At 45.1% G+C, this 21,590-nt stretch overlaps 1 protein-coding gene across 2 annotated transcripts in view; it reads left to right on the forward strand.

Annotated features, from left to right (window-relative positions):
- LOC127018804 (aldo-keto reductase family 1 member A1) overlaps positions 1–21,590 on the forward strand; it is a 36,970-nt gene that overhangs the window by 15,115 nt on the left and 265 nt on the right. Inside the window, exons 7-22 of one of the 2 annotated variants that reach the window (XM_050900503.1) lie at positions 243–442; positions 1,498–1,570; positions 2,535–2,653; positions 11,036–11,086; positions 11,927–12,037; positions 12,596–12,676; positions 12,872–12,969; positions 13,697–14,542; positions 16,432–16,514; positions 17,461–17,546; positions 17,675–17,748; positions 18,829–19,017; positions 19,263–19,429; positions 19,855–19,908; positions 20,002–20,073; positions 21,078–21,209. In XM_050900503.1, coding sequence (XP_050756460.1) covers positions 243–442; positions 1,498–1,570; positions 2,535–2,653; positions 11,036–11,086; positions 11,927–12,037; positions 12,596–12,676; positions 12,872–12,969; positions 13,697–14,542; positions 16,432–16,514; positions 17,461–17,546; positions 17,675–17,748; positions 18,829–19,017; positions 19,263–19,429; positions 19,855–19,908; positions 20,002–20,073; positions 21,078–21,209 — 2,436 coding nt within the window. Of the gene's footprint in view, positions 1–242; positions 443–1,497; positions 1,571–2,534; positions 2,654–6,354; positions 6,532–11,035; positions 11,087–11,926; positions 12,038–12,595; positions 12,677–12,871; positions 12,970–13,696; positions 14,543–16,431; positions 16,515–17,460; positions 17,547–17,674; positions 17,749–18,828; positions 19,018–19,262; positions 19,430–19,854; positions 19,909–20,001; positions 20,074–21,077; positions 21,210–21,590 lie in introns of those variants that run through there. The other variant, XM_050900504.1, reaches the window with a different exon arrangement.

Consider the following 21,590-nt stretch of genomic DNA (forward strand, 5'->3'; position numbering starts at 1 on the left):
TTTGGTACATGGGGAAAATCCAGCACTCTAGATTTAGGTGATCTATTCTCCTTTTCCTATAAACTTAGCCTACCAGACACTTTTTCATTCTCCTTACCGTAAACCTTAATCCTCATACGGTTTTCCAGAATCTGGAATGACCTGTGATGTGTTTAGTTCTGCTGTGCTTTTGACTTCCTGTTTGTTTAGAGTTTTGTGTTGATATCTGTTCTCTAGCCACTCATTGTGGGTCATTTTAATAGGTAGAGTGCCATCCTTACCTAGCTCAGAATGAGCTGATAGCTCACTGCCAGAAACGAGGACTGGTTGTCACTGCCTACAGTCCCCTTGGTTCTCCAGATCGCATGTGGAAACACCCAGATGAGCCTGTCCTTCTAGAAGAACCTGGGATCAAAAAACTGGCAGAAAAATACAGCAAGTCACCTGCACAGATCATCCTCAGGTACAGAACAATTGTGAGAGAGGGTGGCATTTGGGACCTGGCCTTAAATAAAGCAAAACATGCAAGCTAGAAGGAACCTCCTTAAAGTGCATGTTCTTCCCCATCGGTGCGGAGTTAAAATCACAGAGTGCCAAAAGCAAATCCCATTTGCTGGCTGTTTTACAGAGTTGGTAGACTTGGTCCTGCCTTAGGGCAGGTGGATGGATTAGATCAGAGGGGTCCATTCAGGGCCTGGATCCATGCCTGGGACAGTTCACTACCTTTTCTGCTGTGGAATAGCAGTAGGACAATTAAGGCGGCAGTGCACTGCATTTCAGTGCCGTCTACTGAATTTGCCCATGGTCAGTTGCTTGAACCCTTGAGCTCTTGCTACTGCATTCACATAGGCTCCCAGGAAGAGGGGCTGAGGAAGGGACCTTCCTTCTTCGCGCTGAAGAACCGTTTGCTGTTTTGTTTTTATATAGCAAAAGCCAGCTGCTGGATACTGGGAAACAAGATGATTGAGTGATATCCAGAATATGATCAGCACCTTGTAAAGTAAAATTGGATTTCTGTCCTCAGTTTTTTTTTTGGTCGGGCTCTGTATCTATCAATATCACTAGTACAGCCTTGGGCAGCAGCAAGTTACCCTGCCAGCTGAACACGTTCAAGATTTTGTGTTCAAACTGCTAGACAGGCACTTCAGGGATCTGGGTTTTCTTCTAGTTTCTCAGTGGCTGTCATGTTAGAACTCACGTAAAACGCTTAAGTATGGGTTTTTTTCTGACTGTTTCTTGGGTTTCTAGCTTAAAGCACCTGAAACTCGCTTGCTTGTTCAGAGGTGTGAACATCTTCCTCTCTTTGATTAGTCCAGTGGCTACTGTTTTGCTTGAGCTAGGACATACTAGGTCCTAATACAGTATAGTGTTACGTCAGCCCTCTTCTGGGTATTTTTATTTCACATAGAAACGTAAGTGGCATCTCTGCTGCCAGAGATTATTACTCAACCAAAATAAATATGGTGGTCCTTGGGCTGCATGCACAGAAGATCTCTCAAATCTCTCTCCTCTTAACAGATGGCAAACGCAGCGTAAAGTGGTTGCCATTCCCAAGAGTGTCACTCCTGCTCGCATTCAGCAGAATCTCCAGGTAAGTTTAAATGGAGGAAAGGAGTTCCAGCAATGCCCTTTCATGCGAGTAATACACTGTCCTACTACTTGCAGAGCAACAAGCCGAGGCACTTGCTTCATACTTGTTCATCAATGTATGCGCATGCTTAGAAGGGAGGGTAAAGATTTTTGGAAAACAAACTTGATATGTTTTAAGCAACCAAGTATGTGAGTGTGCGCATATGTGCACGTGCACAGTCTTGTTGTCAAAAGGTAAAGAATGTACTTTATAGAAGTCTAAATGAAAAATCTTTACTGAAATTTATCTGAGATACAAATTTATTGAACAAGTGAGTCTTCTAGTGATGTTCACTGGTTCTTATTTATGAGTAATAGTTGCTGTACCGTGCAAGTGAGGGCTGGTGACTATTTCTGCAGCAAACTGCCATTCTAATGGTGCTGAAGGAATAAGTGTCGTTCACTTCTGCTCTGAAGTAGAGACAGTTCACTTTAGAAATTATGTGAAAACTCTGATTTCAAATAATCTTGAGGGAGGTCTCCAAATCGCCTCCTGTGATCTTTTTTCAGCCCTTAATCATACAGATGGCTGGTTACGTAGGTTTTTTTTAAGTTAGGAGTTGTTTCTGTAACTGTTACTCCCGTTAAACCAAATCCTGCCATGTAGTATGCTGCTAGAAATCTCAAGAAATTCCAGTAAACTCTGCAGTTACTCAAGGTTTAGATGTACGTGGGAACAGAATATTGATTGAATAGGCAGCACTTACTTGGAAGAACAGTCCCACTGCTTTTTATCTTTGTGGAAGAGTGCTGTGCAGTATCAGTGTAGGCTTAGAGTTGGCAAATGAACGAACACCTCGGATTTTAAGCCTTTGTTTTGGCGTTTGTTATAAAATGAGTTTAATTGCAACTTTATATTTATAAACGGAAGACAAACTGATGGTAACCTATGGTTAGTGAATAAAGCCTCTTGCTTTTGTTCTCAGGTGTTTGATTTCAGCCTCACAGAAGAGGAGATGAGCCACATTGGAAGCCTGAATAAAAACTGGCGTTATATTGTGCCAATGATTACGGTAAATTTCTCATGTTTCCAAGTTTTCATTATGTACGTGTGGCCCCAGCTTGGGGTTTTTGCAGTTTTCTTTCTTTTACTGTCCCCATCAGAACTACTCACCCTAAAAAGATGTAGTGTTCTTATGAGTATCTAAGATGAAAGAATTTTTCAAAAGCTGGGTACAGAAAAGGTAGCTTTTTGAAAACTTTTCTCCTCTGTTTTGGCCACTGATGGCACTCTCAAGTTCTCATTACTGACCTGTTCATGGGCCTTTAAGCCAGAGTCCCATCTTCAAATCTCACCAAACTCCTCCTGATTTGTTCTTCTCAAGTACAAGCAGGCTAAGGCCCATTCCTCCAGAAGTACTCCTTGTTCCAACTGTCTCCGTCTACTTTATACCCTAAACCTCTAAGACCAGTGAAGACTCAGGGTGCTGTTCTCCACATCCATCGTGGAAGTCATATGAGGGAATTCGTCTGTTCCCCTCCACTGGATGTCCCCCCTTTCAGAATCTGTTGTAATGACCTTCCTCCAATGTAAGGAGTTTGGCTTAGGCTGTTGTATTTTTCTTCCCAAATCCGTTAGCCGCAGCATCTTTTAGCATCAGTAGTTTGTCACATGAAACCTTACCTCGTGTGCTATCAGATGCCAGTCTGTTTTTAGAGAAACCAATGCCTTGTTGAAGTCCTCTTGATCTTTCTTTTCTTATGTTAAAGGACTTAACCTTGTTCCTTTCCCCTCACTGCAAAAAAAAAAAAGTCAATGCCGTGTTGTCTCCTGTCTTTATAGTGTTCCTCATTTCTTATTGTCCTGCTTCTGACTATACAACAGAGAGCTGTTGCCATTCCCTGGTGTGTCACCGACCAACATATGGCAACTGTGCTATAATGAGTCTGAAGTGATTTATCCCTTCTCTATCATACAGTACACTGCGTAGATACAGTAGGTCTCTCTGCAAATTTGGAAGCTGTCAAGCATACCCTTGCCTCTTCAGCAGTTTGTCTGCCTGTAAATTATTCTTCAATAGTCAGTGGCTACTGGCTATAGGAATTCTTTGGGGAAAGGTTTTCTCCAGGATTTATCACCGAGGTTTTTTTGAGTACTTGAGAGCGTATCAGTGGCTAGTCTGAGTTAGACAAGAGAAGTTGTGAATGTGTGGTGAATGACAGTCTCCTATCAAGGGTAGATACTTGTTACAGCTTTCACTGTTTGTCATGCTGGGGCTTACAAGAGCTTCAAGGCTGTGCTTTTAACTGTATGGTTGCTTCAGTATGTGTGCGTAAATATAAACCCCCACATCCCTGCAACCAAAATTATCTTTGTGTTTATGGATCAGGAGTCTGTACACCAAACCGCAAGCTTAGCTGCTGATCTGTGTGAATGTGGTAGTGATAAGCACACCTGCTGCTGACAGTATGTTTCTTTCAAGTGTTTTGCTACTTGTGCTGCAAACAAAGTTGTTTTGTTAATGATACTGCAAAATACATTAGAATGTAGCCTGGCTTGGATGAGCCAGGGATAATTCATGTGCTTTTGTTACCTGGGAGACCTGATCACATCACAGTGATTCACAAAGGAGAGATGAAATACAGTTCAAAGTGCTAGCCCGTCCAACTAAAAAAAGGGTGAATGTGATGCAGCTGGGCTTCAAAGATATTGCCATATTGTCAGCTAACAAGACAGGAAGAGGCAAGATGAGGAGAATTAAAACACGACTCTGTAGCTGTAAGATCTATAGCGGAACCTTTTGTCTCCTGCCCATCCCTTCTGGGCTTATCGGAAAGAATTTTCATCAACTGTGAATTAAAATTCCTGTCTAACCTTTCATGCCTATCTCCTCTATGAATCTAACTTACAGTGTCTGGATTTCAAAGTGTGATATGGCAGTGATATTAGAGCTCCTATCATAACTGACAAGACAGTTTTTCATTGCTTTACTTCATTGATATATAACCACAAGTTCTTATAGTTGTGCCACTCTTCTCCACATTGTGTTTTGTTTAAAGCCTGAGGAGAGGCTATTACATTGCATGTAGACAATTTAAGTTGCTTTATACTTTAACAGTTCATTATTTGGATAGAGGTTGGAAATTACCTTGCACCAGCCTGAAATCCAAACTTTTGGAAACATGTAATTGGCCAAGGAGTATACCTAAGCAAAACTTGAATGACTAGCAAACCAGGAGAGGAGGAGTGATGGTGGTGTACACATGCTGATGGTGGTGTACACATGCTGATCTGTCTATTTTTGATAGTTAGCTACCGTTGACCTGGAGCGTGTTCACTGCTGATTTTACCCCACCTCCTTCTCTCAAATTCCTGGGGTAGACTGGAATCAGCTATGTGAAACATTGCTTCTGGCAGCTGCTGTCTTGGCATGCTGCAAACAGCAATGCTTACCTGAAGAGCTGTTCTGTGTAGTGAAATATGCAGGGGGAAGAAACTGGGGGGAAAAAATGAGGAATATGAATTCTAGGAACATGAGGAAGTTGTTGGCTCTCAAGAGAATATGAGGAAACCTGAAGATAGTGTGATACTTTTGTCCACAGTTTTAAGGACTGCCTTCAGTTGATGGCTTCATTTCAGCTTTATTTTATTTTAATATGAGCATCAGTCAAATGTTAAACCTTAACATCTTAGTTTTCTGCTCTGTAGTGCCCCCAAGTGACTAATTTCACACTTCAGTAGTCACTGTAAACAATTCATTACTAGGGATTCCAGCTGTTGCTCTGAAATGTAGGTTTTATACTGAAAGCTGATAGAGAGGCTTGCTAGTGGATACTTGGTTTGAAAGTTCCTGTGATTCCCTCTGCCCCTGTAACATTTTGAGTGATCTCTAACATCACATAGGTATAAAAATCACATTTATAGGTATAAAAATCAATGATTTCTCTAACATAACTTTTATTCAGTCATTAGTCGCTTAATACAAGTTTTAGCTGAATGATGCTAGTCTGTCACCCAGGGAGGTGTGTATCTCTTTGCCAATGCTGCACCTAAACTTCCCCAAATGTTACAGATGAGGAGCAAGGTTTTACCTCAGCTCCTCAGAAGTTGGAGGTGTTGTGATGGACTTAGTGCAACTAGAAATGCAACTTGTGCATCTAGAGGTGGGATGTAGGAATTGAGACTTCTGCATGGCCACGTCTGCTTTTGGGCCAGCCTGAGCCTCTGTTCCATTATCTGTGAATATTGGTTTCAGTATTCCCATTTTGCAGCTGGAGAAGCTGGTCTTCCGTGGAAATGTTCTTAAACAAAAAGTGCTATGAAGGAGTTCAGTGACACTGTTAATGCTTCAGTATGTGACCCTGAACAAGTTATTCAATGTGTTTCATCTTATCCATCTGTAAAATTGGCAGCCCAGCAACTCTCTATCATGGAAACATGGGCAAAAGCTCCGGCTCCAATAAAGTGTTTTGAAGTGTGCATGTTACAACACTTACTCAATAACAGCTACAAGGCAGAAGGCTTTTAACTATTCTTAATCTAATTCCTCAAGCCTCAGCAGCTTGAAAGACTCTTGCTCTAGGCTACAGAAATCTCCTTTTTTTAAAATTATGTTTTAAATTTTTCTTTCAAGAAGTGCTAAGAGGACTCAAGAGTAGAGGGAACAGCTCTTGTTTAAGCTGAAAAAGATGCTCCCAGATGTTTGGGATATGAAGATTTAGAAATCTAAACCATGCAGAATTTGAAACTGAAAGTAAGAATGGATTTTTATCTTTCTGACTTGAGTCTGTCTCTTTACTTCACAGGTGAATGGAAAGCTAGTAGCAAGAGATGCTGGACACCCCCATTACCCCTTCAATGACCCCTATTAACTACTAGAAAATAAGGTGTTAGAGTAACATGCTCCTCTGCATGCCCTTCCACAAAATAATTGTTGCCACATTTTGTCAAAAAACCTGTCCAAATAAAACCTTCCTTCCTGAGTAGGTTTACTCACAATGTACTGCTTCTAATTGACCTCCTTTCTGGAGATGCTGTAGCTTCCGTGTTAAAGTTTGTGGATTTATTACAACAACTGCAAGCTTGCTCCTGGAAGCATCAAATCTTTTGGGGATTAGATAAAGAGTCGGGGAGTCTAAATCAAGTTCCAAACGTGTCATTATGAGGCTAGGGCGATACTTTGGGTTTACTGCCTGTGAAACAGTTTTGAAAGCTTTAGTTATTACCATGGGGGGGGGGAAGGGTGAAGGCATGAAAGCATTTTAAGACTAAACAACTGCTCGGCCATCAACTTTGATATCTTTATTAATATTTTTTTATACAGGGAATAAAGTGAAATGTGCTACAGTTGCACTATGGTGCATAAACCATTCATTAAAACCCAAGTAACCAGCCATGCCCAGTGCTTTTTATCCACTTTAGAGTACTTGTGAGACTTAGAATTCTCTATTTTCTTTTTCTTTTAATTTGCCTGTAGTTTTGAGGAGAATAAATGCATACCCTGGAGCAGGCCTTCAGGGCAGTCCTCTCTGTTGCTTGTCACATGGATAGGTTTCAGCTCTGACGATAGCTCTGATTGTCCTTTCACAAAAGCCTCAAGAACTTTTAGCAAGCCTTCTAGAAAAACATCCTGCTTTTCCCATAAAGTTGCCCAGTGTCTCTTTACCAAAGATGTCCAGTTTGAGTTCTGGAAGGTCACACAATTAGTTCCTGACTATACAGTAAGAGCACAGACCTGTCCGAGGGCGCCTTCCATTTAATGTCGCATTTTTGACTGCTGCCTGTGTTGATGCTTGGGAGAGCTGGTCCTGTCTCCCGTTCTGCCGCTGACCTGCTGGTAACACTGGGCAAGTCATTTGCCTTTCCTGTGCCTCTGCTTTCCCACTTGCCATGTCTCTGTGTTACTCCCTGGCAGGGACTAATTTACTGAGTGCTGATACACTGTTGAGCAGGACTGGAACCCTAGCTCTAACAACGGTTTTATTTTGTTTCAGTCTCTTAATGAATTGTCTAGCCATCTGAGTACAAAGGGCATGAGGTTAGTACCTGCCAGTGCCCTGATGGCGATACCTTCTGTGGCCTTAGCAATGTTAACGCTTTATTTTGGTTTTCTCTACCTGTAAAATGGGATTAATGCTCATTTGCCTTGGTGCAACAGGGTAGCAAGGCAGAGTTTCTAAAGGCATCTAGGGTTTAAAACAAAGGAACTCTTTCAGATCTGTTGATGCCGTTCAGAGACAGTCATAGGCACGACTCCTTGTTTGCTGCTGGATAAAGAAAGCTTAACTGACTCTAAGTGAAATAAAGAACACTTATTTTATATTTTTTCACAGAGCAGTAACAAACATAGAATTAGAAGAATAATCCTCTGTATTCAAATAGTGCAAAAATGAAAGAATTAGATTCTTTTAGTTTTGATAACCTCGTTTACAGTAGGCCTATAGTAAAACTATATATTCATTTCAAGCGTAATGCCTCCTCAAGTATTTCCTGCCCTGGGCCTCACAGCGTGCAGCTGAACTGGAACAAACCTGTTTATCACTTTTTGTAATCCTTATGTGAAATTTAAAGAACTTCTGTTCCTCAGTAAAGTGTTTCCTAATTCCTGCTGAATTTACCTCAGTGGAGAAAGCCATTACAGCTCAGTTAGGATTCTTTACTAGACTGGACGTTTTCTTCTAAGGGAAACGAAATCCCTGTTGGTTTTTTATTATTCTAATCAAACACGGGTGACTTTGAATACGGTTCTTACTGCAAATCAGTAGGGAAGCAATTTTACTTTGAAGGCGCTATGTAGAATGTTAACAGCAGTCATCCTGCCAAGACAAGTGGCTTTTGTTGCATGTAGTTCCACTTGCGTGTTTGCATGTCTTAAATAAATACTGTACTCGGTGTATGACTTCGAGACTTTTTTCCCCCTCTCATGTCAGGGCCCCAATTAACTTTCTCTAGTTACTTCTCAAATCAAGAGTAAGTAAGTGGGCAGAGAGAATTCCCAAGAAAAGCAGATTCATTCTGTATCTCTATGAAACCCACAATACCCAGCTCTGTTACTGCGTGGAGTAACATAGCGCAGTTGAAGCTGGCAAACTTTTATCTTGAAATCACAGGGGGAAACGAGCGTCCAGGTCTCCGCCAATGGCTTTGCTGCTGCTGCTGTGCAAGTTTTCTGGAGGTCTCTGCTGTCACAGCTGCAGCAGCCATGTCTGCCTTGTCTGGCAGGCTACGCGTGCTGTGGGACAAGCAAAGCATCTGCCTGAGCTGAGCCGGAGCCAACTGACTGCTCGCCTTGGAGCAGGCTGAGGTTGAATGTGGCGAGATTGTGCCAGGGTAAGGGTGCTAGTGCCTCCCCAAACGTAAGGCAGGGACGTACGAGCTCTTCAAAGAATGGGCTGGTGGTAGGGCTGGTGGTACAGCTGCATGTGCGCCGCGTCAACGAACGCCTGCCCTCCGCTCTGGGTCAGACCCAGGCTCTGCCCGCCCGCCGAGCGCTGCTGGGGAGGGGCCCTGCCTGCGAAGGCAGCGCCGGGCCGGAGGAGAGCCGGGGTCCGTGACCCGGGAGCGAGGGCCTGGCTCGCCCTTTTGCGCTCTGAGACCTACGCCGAGGCGCAAACCTGGCCCGCGGGGGATTCCCCCGCCTTCGGGGCAGGCCCTTCTCCCCGTGCCTACCGGCAAGCCCGGGCGGCTCCCAGCCTCCCCGCGGCGCCTACCCCCACGACACGTCCACCTTCCCCCGGGGCGGGAGGCGGGCAGCGAGGCCGCGGCCCTCCCACCGCCCCGGGGCCCGCCCAGCTGGCGTTTGGAGCCGCGGCGGGGGCGGGCCGGGGGCCGCGGGCACGGCGGGGTCGGGGCGGGCTCGGCGGGGAGCCGGCGCGTAGCGGCCCCGCGGCGCGGACTACGCTTCCCAGCATGCCCCGCGGCAGCGGCCTCCCAGCGGAACTCCGTTTCCCTGCGCTCCCCGCGCGCCCCCGCCCCGCCTCACCCAGCACTACACTTCCCGGCGGGCCGCGCGGCCCCGCGGCGGCCTCACCCTCCCGGGACTACACTACCCGGCAAGCCCCGCGCGGCGGCACCCTGAGTGTCCCGCGGAGGGCGGGCGCGCGGCCTGCCGGGAGCGGTAGTACCCCCGCGGCGTGCGCGCGCCGCGAGGCGGGCCGGGGCGTGTCCTCGGGGGTATATAGGCAGCCGGAGGGGTAGGGGTCTGCACTCTGCCGCCGCCGCCCCTGTCTCCAGCAGCTTCCATGCAATCTTCGGCCGTCGCCGCTCCCCCCTGTGTTGAGCCCGCGCCGGCCTCCCCGACTAGGTAGGGCCGCGCGGGCTGGCCCCGGTCACGGTGTGTGCGTGTCGGGGAGGGGAGGGGGGGCAGCAGGGTAGAGGGGGGCGCTTTCGCGCCGTGGGGTGACCGGGGGGGGGAGGGGGATAGGGGGCGGCGGGCAGGATTTCCTTTGGGGGGGAGGGCTGGGGGTGCTGGTCGGGCTCGCGCGCCTGCCCCCCCTTTCCCCCCTCCCCCCGTTACCCCCCCCACCGGCGGTGGTACGTGCCGCCCCGCTCCTCCAGCGCCAGCTGGGCCCGCTCGGCTCGCGCGGAGCCACCACGTGACCCCTGCGCGGCTGCTGCCATCTTTGTTGGGGGCAGCCGACGCCGCGGGACCTGCCCGTGGGGCGGGTTGGGGGAGGGGGAGCGGCGGGGGGTGGGGGTGGGTGGGTGGTCCTGCGGCGTCACGTGACGCCGGGCCGTCAGCCCGTGAGGAGCCGCCGTCGGGGTTTGGCGCCAATGGCGGGGGGCGGGGCTGGGGGGAAGGCGGGAAAGGCGCCCATTGTCTGTGAGGGGCGGGGGGGCTGGGGCCGCTGCCCGCCTCGCCCGGCCTTTGTTCCGCCCGGGGAGCTCCGCAACGCCGCCCCCGGCCTCCCTCTGCCGGCCGCGGAGGGCGGCGGCGGCTGTCAGCTGGCGGCCGGGGGCTGTGCGGCGGCTGCCCCGGAGCGCGGCCGAGGAGAGGCTGCCCGGCGGGTGGCCGTGGCGAGCCCCCAGGCTCCCCGAGCTGCGCGGACGGGCGCCTTGGGCACACCCCCGGTTTTCTGACTGGAAACGCGGTGCAAAACACCCGGTTTTGTGCTTTGCGGTTTGTTCCGTGCTGCAAGTTTGCGTGGGGATAGCGCTGAGCTACAGGGTGCTTGTGGGTCAGTGGCTGCAAGCTCGCAGGGGTGGGTGGTCCTGGTTTTTAGACAGCAGACCTGTTGGCTAGGCTTAGTCCGATATAACTTGAAAGTGAAAGCATCTGCTTTCCTAACAGTCTTTCATTCAAACAATAAACAAAACTGAAACTAATAGCTTTCTCCAGAAGAAAGCTAGCGTGTGAACTCGCTCTAGATGGCCAAACACCTGAAAGCAAGCACCGCTCCTGGCTCTGGTTTCACACCTCCAAGACCTCGATTCCTGTCACGAAATGGGTGGCCTGTTATAAACACTTATACTATATTTTGTTTGCAGGATGGAAGAGGAATTGGCAGCGCCTTCCACATCCACAGACAAGACAGACAGGTGAGATGGGAGTCGGAGTTGTCAGTTACTAAAGAACATGAAATCCAGGGGTTATTGAGTGAAACAAAAAGGTCACCCTTCAAACTGGTTGTTAGGCTTGAAGTTTAACAGATGCGGATGCTGTAGATGCTGAAAACTTGTGCTCACCAGTAATCTGCACAAATCTAGTGCAACAAAACTCTTTCAAGGACTAATAAATACACAAATATCGGCTGTTTAGGAAGTTCTTGATCTGTGAGTTAGTGCTGGGGAGGCGTTGGGGAGGTACAAGTATGTGACTAGCATGTAGTAGTACTCCTCTGTGGGCAGCTCCTCTTGTCCCAGTCCAAGGTACTGGACTGTGATGGACCTTCTGGAAATGGAGCTGTGTGAGATGCACTGAATTGAAACTAAGACTTGCATCTATCATTCTTCTCAAATGCATTGTGCTGTGCTATGAGAAGTCATAACTTGGATTTATTCTTCTTTTTCTTGGCTTAGCTAGCATTGGAGTCTGAGGAAACACTGTACGGTACTCAGTGTTGTATTGGTGTGCAACTGTTAAAGTATATTCTTTCGCATCCTTTGTCGTATCAGATTCTGATACCTGCTTCTTGCAGTGGTTGGTTAAAATTAGCCTGTCTGCCCTCAGTCATCAGAACTAAAAGTTGGTCCAGATTTAAACAAACAAAACCAAATGACCTCTCCCTACCCTGGTAGTTCCAACCAGTGTAATGTATGCAACTCACTCTTATATAAAGCTGACTAGGTTTTGAAAGCTGGATATGAAATTACTATGGAAACTAACAGAATCTTGTATTTGATTTGTTGTTGTGTTTTTTTTTTCCCTCCCCTCTCCAGTATGGATGTGGATGGAGAATCAAAGAAACTGTTGGGTTTAGGACAGAAACACTTGGTAATGGGAAATATTCCGGCTGCTGTTAATGCATTCCAGGAAGCTGCAAGCTTACTGTGAGTAGTAGAATGTCTTGCGTATTTTTGTAGGGCTTGGTTTTCAGCTTGACTATACTGATGTGGCTTATACAAGAAAGATTGAGATTTTTACCTTACGTATGCTGCTGTAGTTATAATACAACCGAGGAGAGGACAGACTATTTAAATGAACTCAAGCGTTGGACAATACTGGTGTGCAATTTAGCCAGCTTTTGTGATAGCAATTGCTAGTGCAGTTCCTTAAGGAGGAAAAGGGATTTGCTATTTTATTTTGCAGTGTATGGTTCTGATGTCCGTTAATATGAAAATAATGGGATAGTGTTACTTGCTAGTAACTTGTTTACTAGTCTTGATCAGTCTCTGAGGGTGATACCTCTTTGGGTTTTAGATTAATTTGCTTTGCTGGATGTTTGAGAGCCATGTCTAGCTAAGTGAGAGGAGCATTCATTATTTGTTTGAAACAATGGGAGGTGAGCTAAGAAGCTGATTCTTCCTGACCAGGAATTTTTAGCTTCCAAGTTCACGTATCAAAATCTAACGTAGGCACAGGCAAATAATTGTTCATTACTTTTGTAGGGGTAAAAAGTATGGTGAGACAGCGGATGAGTGTGCAGAAGCTTTTTTTTACTATGGAAAATCTCTCCTGGAGTTGGCAAGGTATGCTAACAGTTTCTCATTTGATTAAGAGTCTGCCTGGTGTAACAGGATTTCCCCCTCGTCTAGACAGGGTTACACGGGAACTTCATATACACAGGGTTGCACCGGGTGGGATGGGCCATGGCATTGCAGCTTGTGCAGTTAAAATGGTGTTATTACAAGAGCGAAGAGATAACAAACTATTGTTCCCTTTAGAATGGAAAATGGTGTGCTGGGAAATGCCTTAGAAGGGGTGCAGGTTGAAGAGGAAGGAGAGAAAGCTGAAGATGATTCTGCGTTACCAACTGTTGATGGTATGTAAAGCTGTTTGCCATGTTGTGGAGGCACCAAGCTGCGTTTTTGTGTCTAAACGATCCAAGTTCAGTCCATTGGTATCTTAGGTAGCCTGAATCATTCTGTTGAAACTCTTAGCAGCCTGAATGGACTTTTTTTGTTCTTCTAATCTTGCTTAAAGATTGAACAAAACCTCTAAAACTTCTGCAAGGAACTGGTCACTGAAAGCATGTGTAAAGGGTCACCAGGTGTCTGTGTCCTGAAACACTGCATTCAAACTTGCTTTCTTAAGCTTCACAGTCAACTTGAACTGCTTTGTAACCTTGTAGCAGTACAGTGTGTGTCGTAGGACAGGTCAGAGTATCTCTGTAAAAAGTCCAAGAACAGTAACTATTTTATACTACCTGCAGCTGGAGATAATACAGGAATTCCTGTCAATCCAGACTATTAAAACACTGGCACCTCTTGCTTAGCTGTGACTAAAAACGCTAGCGCGCAAAACTGCACACTGCTTGAGCGGCCGCTTGCAATAATGCAGTCTGGGGAAGGGGAAGGGATTTGCCTAGTTCAAGTTACTATGTTGGTTGTATCCCAATTCCTTGTACTTTGAAAATGGAGCTTTTAGGAATGTCATCTAACTTGATGACAAACCAACACACTGGAGGGTCTGAGGGTGGTATTGTCAGTGCCCATTAATGTCTTTATCACTAAACTCGAAGAAATGTTTATGCTTCCTCAATCATGTAGAAGAAGCAAGGGAGGAGTTGAGAGAACAGGTATATAACGCCATGGGGGAAAAAGAAGAGGCCAAAAAGTCTGCAGAAGAGTCTCCAGTACTATCTGAGAAGGAAATCAAAGAGGAGGATGTTGAAATGAAAGAGATCACAGAAGAAAAACCAACAGAAGAAGCAATTGCTGACAAGGATGTAAAGCTTGAAGAGGCTGAAGAGAAGACGGAGGCTTCTGTGGAAGAAGAAGTAACTTCAGAAGAGCAGAAGCAGCAAGTAGCTGTGGAAAAGGAGGGTACGAAAGAGGAGGCAGCTGTGGAAGAGAAGGTAGTGGAAAAAGAGCAGAAGATGGTGCCTGAAGACAAGGTAGCAGAGGCAACTGAGGAGAAGGAGAGAACGACAGAAGTGTCGGACAAGGAGACAAAGGCAGCTGCGGAAGAGGCTGAAGCTGGAGAAATGGCTGTGGAAGAGAAGGGAGAGGCGGGAGAGCAAACAGCAGAAGCAACAGAACAAGAGCCAGCTGTGGAGCAGGGAGAGGCTGTAGAAGGGCAGGCAGAGGCAGCGGTGGAAGAGAAGGCAGTAGCACAAGTGACAGCAGAACTGCAGGCAGCAGTCACTGTGGAGCAGAAGGAAGCTACAGAAGGGGAAGTAGAGGCAGCTGAAGAGAAGGCGGCGGAGGAGAAACAAGAACCAGTAGAGACAGCTACAGAGGAGAAACCAGATGAATCTAAAGAGACAGAGTCCTCAAAGGAACCTGTGCCCACAGAGGGCAAAGAACCATCTAATGACATGGAAGAAAAGGCTGAAGTAGCTGCTAAGGTAGAGAAAGAGGAAAAGAAAGATGGCCTGATGGAAGAGGGAGAAGGTAACAGTGAGAGGAGAAAAGTACTTGTGGGTGGATGACTTGATGGATTTGGCTAACAATGGGTAAAAAGTGTTCCATTCAGAATTTTCTGTTTGCCTTAGAATAAGGAAAAGGCACAGTAAAGGGGCTCTTGAAGGATTTTACATCCAAGTAAAGTTTCAAGGAATAGTGAATAGTCTCAGTTTCTCTAGACTAACGCTTAACTAACTGCAAAGCAAATCTTACTTGAAAGCAAACTTACAGCCCTGTGAAATGTGTAAGTAATGGCTAGGCTGGTGGAGAATACTGAATGGATGTTCACTTGCATGCGTCTGGGTTTATTGCACTAACCTTCAAATAACTTGAAGCACAAGTTGCCTCTGGTTATAACCGTGTTTTTATTTTAAAACAGTGGAGCAGAAAAATAAGAACAGCTGAATACATAACAAAATAGTAAATTTGCTTTTGGTGGGGGGAAGGAACTCTCCATTTGAGTCTTGCTGGTGGTCATTACAAGTGAGAATTTGGTTGGCAAATCTAAACTTAATTTGCCCTGGAACCTGAAGGCTTATTGCTACTGTCTAGTACAGTCTTCCAGTTATCTAGCTTTTTCTGCCATTCTGCTTCCCTGCTTCATTATAGCTGTTCTCAGGATTATGTTAAAGTAACCTAGTAAAATGTGTACACTTTGCTGAAGTATTACTTGCATGGTCTTAGTAGGCCAATGCTTTCTATTGCACAAGCTAATTGATGAGCTGATAATTGAAACTTTGCTTGTCAGTAACTCAGCTTCACAGGAAGAGCCTTATTTTAGGAGTGGCAAACATGCAGACTAAGTAGTTCTGGACACTGAAAGGATTTGTACTGCTGAGCACACTGAACACTCGGTGGTGGAGCAGCTGCCTAACAAGGTGTCTGTCTGGACAGAGTATGACTGAACATGAACTAAGAGTAGTTAGGCACTCGTCATCCTGTGAAAGGCTGCTTACGTACGCATACTGCTGCTTTTTGTTCCCCAACTCTGTTAGTGTGAGGACACTCTTGAACATCCTGGTCTGGTGCTGTGCCATTCCAGACTCCTTCTGCTACTTAAAACTTAACGTCCTAACATCTCTTCTGTTTTACCTTGGATTGAGCTGTCCTCATACTTGCAGGTTTGGCCCTCTCAGTGGTAGGTGTGCGCTTTTTGGGAGTTAGACTAACGAGCTCGCGGGTTCTGTAGTCTCCACTCCATCAAGCTCCCGTTATTCTGGAATTAGTCAGTGATCATGATACAGGAATTAAGTGTGTGACTTTAGCGTGCAAGTCAACCAATGCTCTCAAGTTATTAGCCATACTCCTTCACTGCACATTTTCCCAAAATGTTTTCTACTGGTAGAATAGATCATGCAATGCTCCTACACAGTATCAGAAGTCAAATCAGTGCTACACAATAGCAGGTTCATTAACAACATTGCCACTTAAATGTCTGACATGAGGAATGGGAATTCAGAAACAGTCTTAACTGTACACAGCTTGGCAGCTATCTTGTTGAAAACGCTTGTTATCTGTAGCATGAAGTCCAGCAACTGACCAGTACCTCCAGGGCTGCTCAGGATCCCGTGGCTTCAGTGGCAGTTCACAATGCATTTGTGAGAACTGAATTCTGTGTAAGTTTCTGTTCTAGATAGTGTGAAGTTAAACTTAAAACAAGGACTAAGTTAGCCTGGAACTACTTTAGTCTACAGTGCCTAACACTTTCAGCAAGATGGCTGCCGATGATGAGAATTTAATGTGTCTGTGCTCTTCTTGCATCACGCATCTAACCTGTTACTGGAAAGATAAGGGCTGGATATAATATATTCTGCCTGACTCCATGTGAAGCAAGCGTAGTAACAACAAGTGTTCTCATTCATCTCTTTTCCTTGTAGAAACAGAAGAATCTGAAGAGGAAGATAAAGAAAATGATAAAGCTGAAGATGATAAGGAGAATGAATTGACAGTGGAAGACAAGGTGAGATTGCTGAGCTCTGATGTCGGTGCTCGTGGAGGAGTGCAGTATTTGTCTAAATGTCATGTTAATGTCTTTATAAAAGCTCACTTGTATTTCATTTAGTCCTATGTAGGAAATGACTTTTGAAAACCAATATTGCCTAAGGAAGGGGCAGCGTTACGCGTAGTCCGCATTGTAGGATCTTGCTCAGCTCTGTCTGTAGCCTTGGGCTTGTTTGGCTACGTTGAAACAAATGCTTGCAGTCTACTGATGAGTAATGCAGCTTGGTAAATGCAGAGGTAGGCAGGGAGAGTTGCTTTAGCTTGTCACTAAAGTTTAGTACTTGGAACAGTTTATTCTCTTCTTGTTCCGTTGTTCTCTCACTATGCATGTTGAATGCACCCAGTCCAGTAAGCCATGATTAGGATGGGAATTTGGTGGGAAGTGTAGTGCTGCTTAAATCTGAGGTGTTATGTTGATGTAGCAGTCAAAACACCTGGAAAAATCTGAAGCCTATTACAGTGTGGTGCTAAGCATGCTAGACAACTGTCTTGAATAGAATATCTGTCTCTTCCTCAGACTATTCTGACAAAGTTCAAAAGCTCATTAAAAAAAAAGTGGAACATTAACTCCCTTATTTAGCTTTTGGTTCATCTAAATAGCACCTTAAACAAAATCTTATTCTTGGGATAATATTGGTGCCCTGGGTGCTTGGTGCCCTGATATTTCTGGAAAAAAATTAAGGCCATATCAACTAACAATGTAAGCTTATGTTCCACTTAAAATATCTTCACTGCAGGCAAAGTCTCAGTTGATGCAATAACCTCTTCTGCATGTTCTTTTTTTTTTCCTTCTAGTGGTAAACTGTTTACCTCTTCAAGAAATTTATTCCTTGACAACACTGCTTAGAAACTTTGTGTTTCATGTGATATGTAACCAAGTCACTTAATCTTTAATGCATTTCTAGTCTTTACAGGAAAGTGAGGAGGATGAAATTGGAAATCTTGAGCTAGCCTGGGACATGCTGGAGTTAGCAAAAGTCATCTACAAGAGGTAAAGACTTAAGCCCTAATTTGGATATGTGCTAGAGAAACTCACTGTAAAATGGGGGGTGGCATAAGCAATTAGTGAATGTGGCGTATTTTGATCAGGATTTGAAAACTACTTTTTTCTTGATTTAGACAAGAAACAAAAGAAGCTCAGCTCCATGCAGCTCAAGCTCATCTAAAGCTAGGAGAAGTTAGCATTGAATCTGGTAAGTAGTATTAATTCTCATGTACAAAATGTTCAGTTCCACTTTCTGTCACTCTTTATTTCATACTTTAAAATAAGTGGAGGTGAATTAAGGCTGTTGAGATGAAAACAAAATAGACTTTGTCTAATTATGATAGTGCAGCCATGTGAGAAGCTTTGGAATCAATGGATGAACAAGTTGGTGCCTTGAACAGGATAGTCCATGCTTTTCCAGAACAGTGGAAGAAAACTTTGAGGAAGAAGTATGTGTTACCAGATCAAAACCAGCCTTGTGTTCTGTTCTATAGGCAAGGTTTGGTTAGCTTTGGAAACTTGGGCGAGACTTTCCTTATTGAAGTAGCGAGTCACTGAGCTCAATAGGTGTCAGTACCATGCCACTTCCAGAACATAAAGACTGCAAACGAAAAATGGTTGACTCTCTTAGACTTTCCAAAATCCTAGGGTATGGTCAGGAAAGACTCTGTGTTATGCAGCAGAAAAAAGGAGTGGGAAGCAAGCCCCAGGTTCGTGCCTTCTAATGTGTCTTATCTGCCTTTCATTTAAAAACATGTTTTAATCTTGTTAAATCCAAGTAGAGTGTAATCTTTCTCTATGGCAAGCATTGGAAATAATCTGACAGGTTTCTGGACCAGGGCTACAAAATGAGGGTTGTGTTTTATGTCACTAGAATACATTCAATGGAGAGCTTGACTGGAAGGTAGCAGGGGACTGTCCTTTAGCTCTAGATTCAAGTTGTGGTTGTGACCAGTTACATTGAATTCATGGTAGCAGGTAAAATAGCAGGATTTGTGTGCCTGGTTTTGACTCGGCTGCTTAGTTTACTCTGCTGTAAATAGACAAAGCACTCTTGAGAGACCTGGAGGAACTGGACTCTAAACAATCTTTGATGGGGGAGGCGGTGTTGTCACTTGATAATCTGAAAGCAGCCTGTCACTGAACTCAACTGCTGTATTCAATGGTGGTTCTGTTTTCAGACTATATAAAGTGTGATAAAATACAGAGTAACTGAAGAAGGGTTTAGATCTTGCTTGTTTGGATAAATGAGTGTGGTTTGTAAAGACCTTACGGCTTTCTCCTATAGAAAACTACACGCAGGCTATAGAAGAGTTTCAGGCCTGCCTGGCCCTGCAGCAGAAGTACCTGGAGGCTCACGACCGCCTGCTAGCTGAGAGTCACTACCAGCTGGCGCTGGCGTACCACTACAACAGCCAGTTCGATGAGGCGGTTTTGCAGTTTGGTAAATCCGTAGAAGTCATTGACAAGAGAATGGGTAAGTGGACTTCTAAAACTGCCTAGCGAGTATGAGAAAACAGACTTGGTTTAACTGCCAGAAAAGTAGTTAGGTGTGCTTATTACCTTGCTGTGCGAATGTTTGCTGGTCTGAAAGTGGTAACGGGCTATACTGATACCAGAGGTGTTGAAACCGTGTGTTAGCAGATACTTGCCTCTGGATATTGATAACTGGACAGCTACTTTGTCTTGAGGTTTTTTGCCATGATGGCTGTTTCATCCTAGCAATGCTTACTGAGCGAATAAAGAAGGCAGAAAGTGGGTCCCCTGAAGACGAGAAGGAGATTGAAGAACTGAAGGGACTGCTTCCTGAAATTAAAGAAAAGATAGAAGATTCAAAGGAGTCTCAAAAGAGTGCAAGAGTAGCTGAGCTGGCACTGAAAGCAACTCTGGTTAGTGCATCCTGTGGTTTCCTTTTAACCAAACATACTTCCAGTTTCACTGGAAGAAAGCCAGTAATGGCAGGAGCTCAGACTTGACCGTACAGATTGGGGGCTGGTGGTTGTTCACAAATGTTATGGGCTGTGATTGCAAGACGGAAACTGAGGCAGCTGACATATAAAGAGAGGGTATTTAGTAAATACACTGACATGAATTGTTCCAAACTAAACTGGAATTTGGTAGGTTTCTATAGCAATTTAATGTGTCAGGGCTGGAAATGATAGGTCAGCCAAATGTGATAATGGACTGCTCTGTCCTGTGTATCAGTGCAGAATGCAGTGTTGAGTCATGAAGGATTTGGGTTTTCTGTCCCTTTCTAAACTAGCATATAAGGCCTTGCCAGAACTTGTTCACTGTTTCTTCTGCTTTCCTTAAGGTTGGAACTACATCTGGCTTTGCACAAAGTGAAGACAGTGGTTCTGTTTCCACAGTAAGTTAACTTAAGATGGATGTTGATAATTCCTGTCTGCTCTAAGGATTACTGCTTGCTGTTACTCATGTGTCAATGTCCGTATTGTAATAGATTCCAGTAAGAAAAGCAGCTGATGGTGCATCTCAGTGTGTTACAGACATCTCTCACCTAGTCAGGAAAAAGGTGAGTCCAGAAATGACTAGTTGAACAAACAGTTTGTTAAAAGTACCACTGGCTTGCTCTGTATAATTGGATTTCTTGGCTGGAAGCTTTTTTTCTTAACTTAGTTCTATAACGGAAAAAACACTCTAAAAGTAAAACCAGAAATAGTGCATGGAACTCCTTTCCACTGGGAGCCAATCAGTCTGGGAACCATCCAGCCTCCAGGAGACTATTCTTGATGGTTCAGCACCCCGCCTGACCCACACTGGTTTAACTTCAGAGCTGAGTTGTGTGGCTTGTGCAGGCGTTCTCTGAACAAGTGCCCTCCTCTGCTGAGGACCTGCAAGAAGAGCAGGGTGGCCTTAAGGATCTTAAGAAAAGGGCAAGCGACCAGGCTGAGTTGGGTTCCCTTCTTTCCAAGTGGAAATGGAGAATTGGACTTAATAAATAGCAAAGCCAGTCTAATGGTAGTAATGATAAACTGCCTCTTTAAGAGATAATGTATTGAGCACTAGGTTCCTTCAAAGGTATATGTTTTTCCTAGAACTGTTTGCTAATATAACTAAAATTATCCCCTATAGGATCTTAGTTTTTATTTTGTGTGCTGCTGTGGCACAGCCTGCCCTGTGTTCTGTTAGCCCCTTTCAGTTCGGGTTTGCCTGGGGCAGCTTGGATCTGCTTTACAGAGGTGATTGTAGTGTCATAGATGTCCTGAATCTACCCCCTTAACTGCTACCTGCCTCAGCAGTTGCGCGTTTCCTTGCCAAACTGTAACTAAGGATAATTCAGCACTGTAGATACTAGCACTGAAGTAACGTCTTACTGAAAATCCTTTGCGGCTGAGACCTCTGTACCAAAGCTTCAGAGCTTTGGTTAAATCATAACACTTAACTATCTGTCTTGAACCTGGCAAGTAGAGGTTGAATAGATGATGTGCAATGGCATCTAGATGCTAACTTTCTAAAAAAAAAAACTTTAAACTTTAATTTGTACATAGTGAAGACTATAAACAATTTTGTCTTCAGAGGAAACCAGAGGAGGAGACTCAACAGGGAGACAATGAAGCTAAGAAATCTAAACCAGAACCGGCTGTCAATGGTGGTGGTGGTGATCCTGCCCCCAGTGGAAATGAGGTTGCAGAAAAAATGGAAGAGGAGGTGGGCAGCTGAGTCAGGAGTCCGTGCTGTGCTTGCTTTGGTCCCCCCCCTCTCTGTTCAGGCATGGTTTTGTGCCTTGTAGGTGTACTGGTTTTATTGCCTGCTGGTCTTCACAAGGCTTCCCAGATGAGATGGGGAATATTCCCCAGCTGGCAGGATGCACGTGGTACCGTGGTGTCTGACGCTACGTGGGCTGGGGAGACTTGCAGCCTGCGGGGTGGGACGGAAACACGTTCTGGGTGTTTGAGTCGGGCTGAACTACAGCACAGGGCCTTTCCCCAAAGTGTTTTTTAATACTTACCGCCTGGGCTACAGTTGTTAACATCAATATTTTAGAATAGCGTTGGGCTCTGAAGACCAGCAAAGCACGAGTAATCAGTT

This window comes from Gymnogyps californianus, chromosome 8 (assembly GCF_018139145.2).
Source record: "Gymnogyps californianus isolate 813 chromosome 8, ASM1813914v2, whole genome shotgun sequence".
Classification (NCBI taxonomy): Eukaryota; Metazoa; Chordata; class Aves; order Accipitriformes; family Cathartidae; genus Gymnogyps; species Gymnogyps californianus.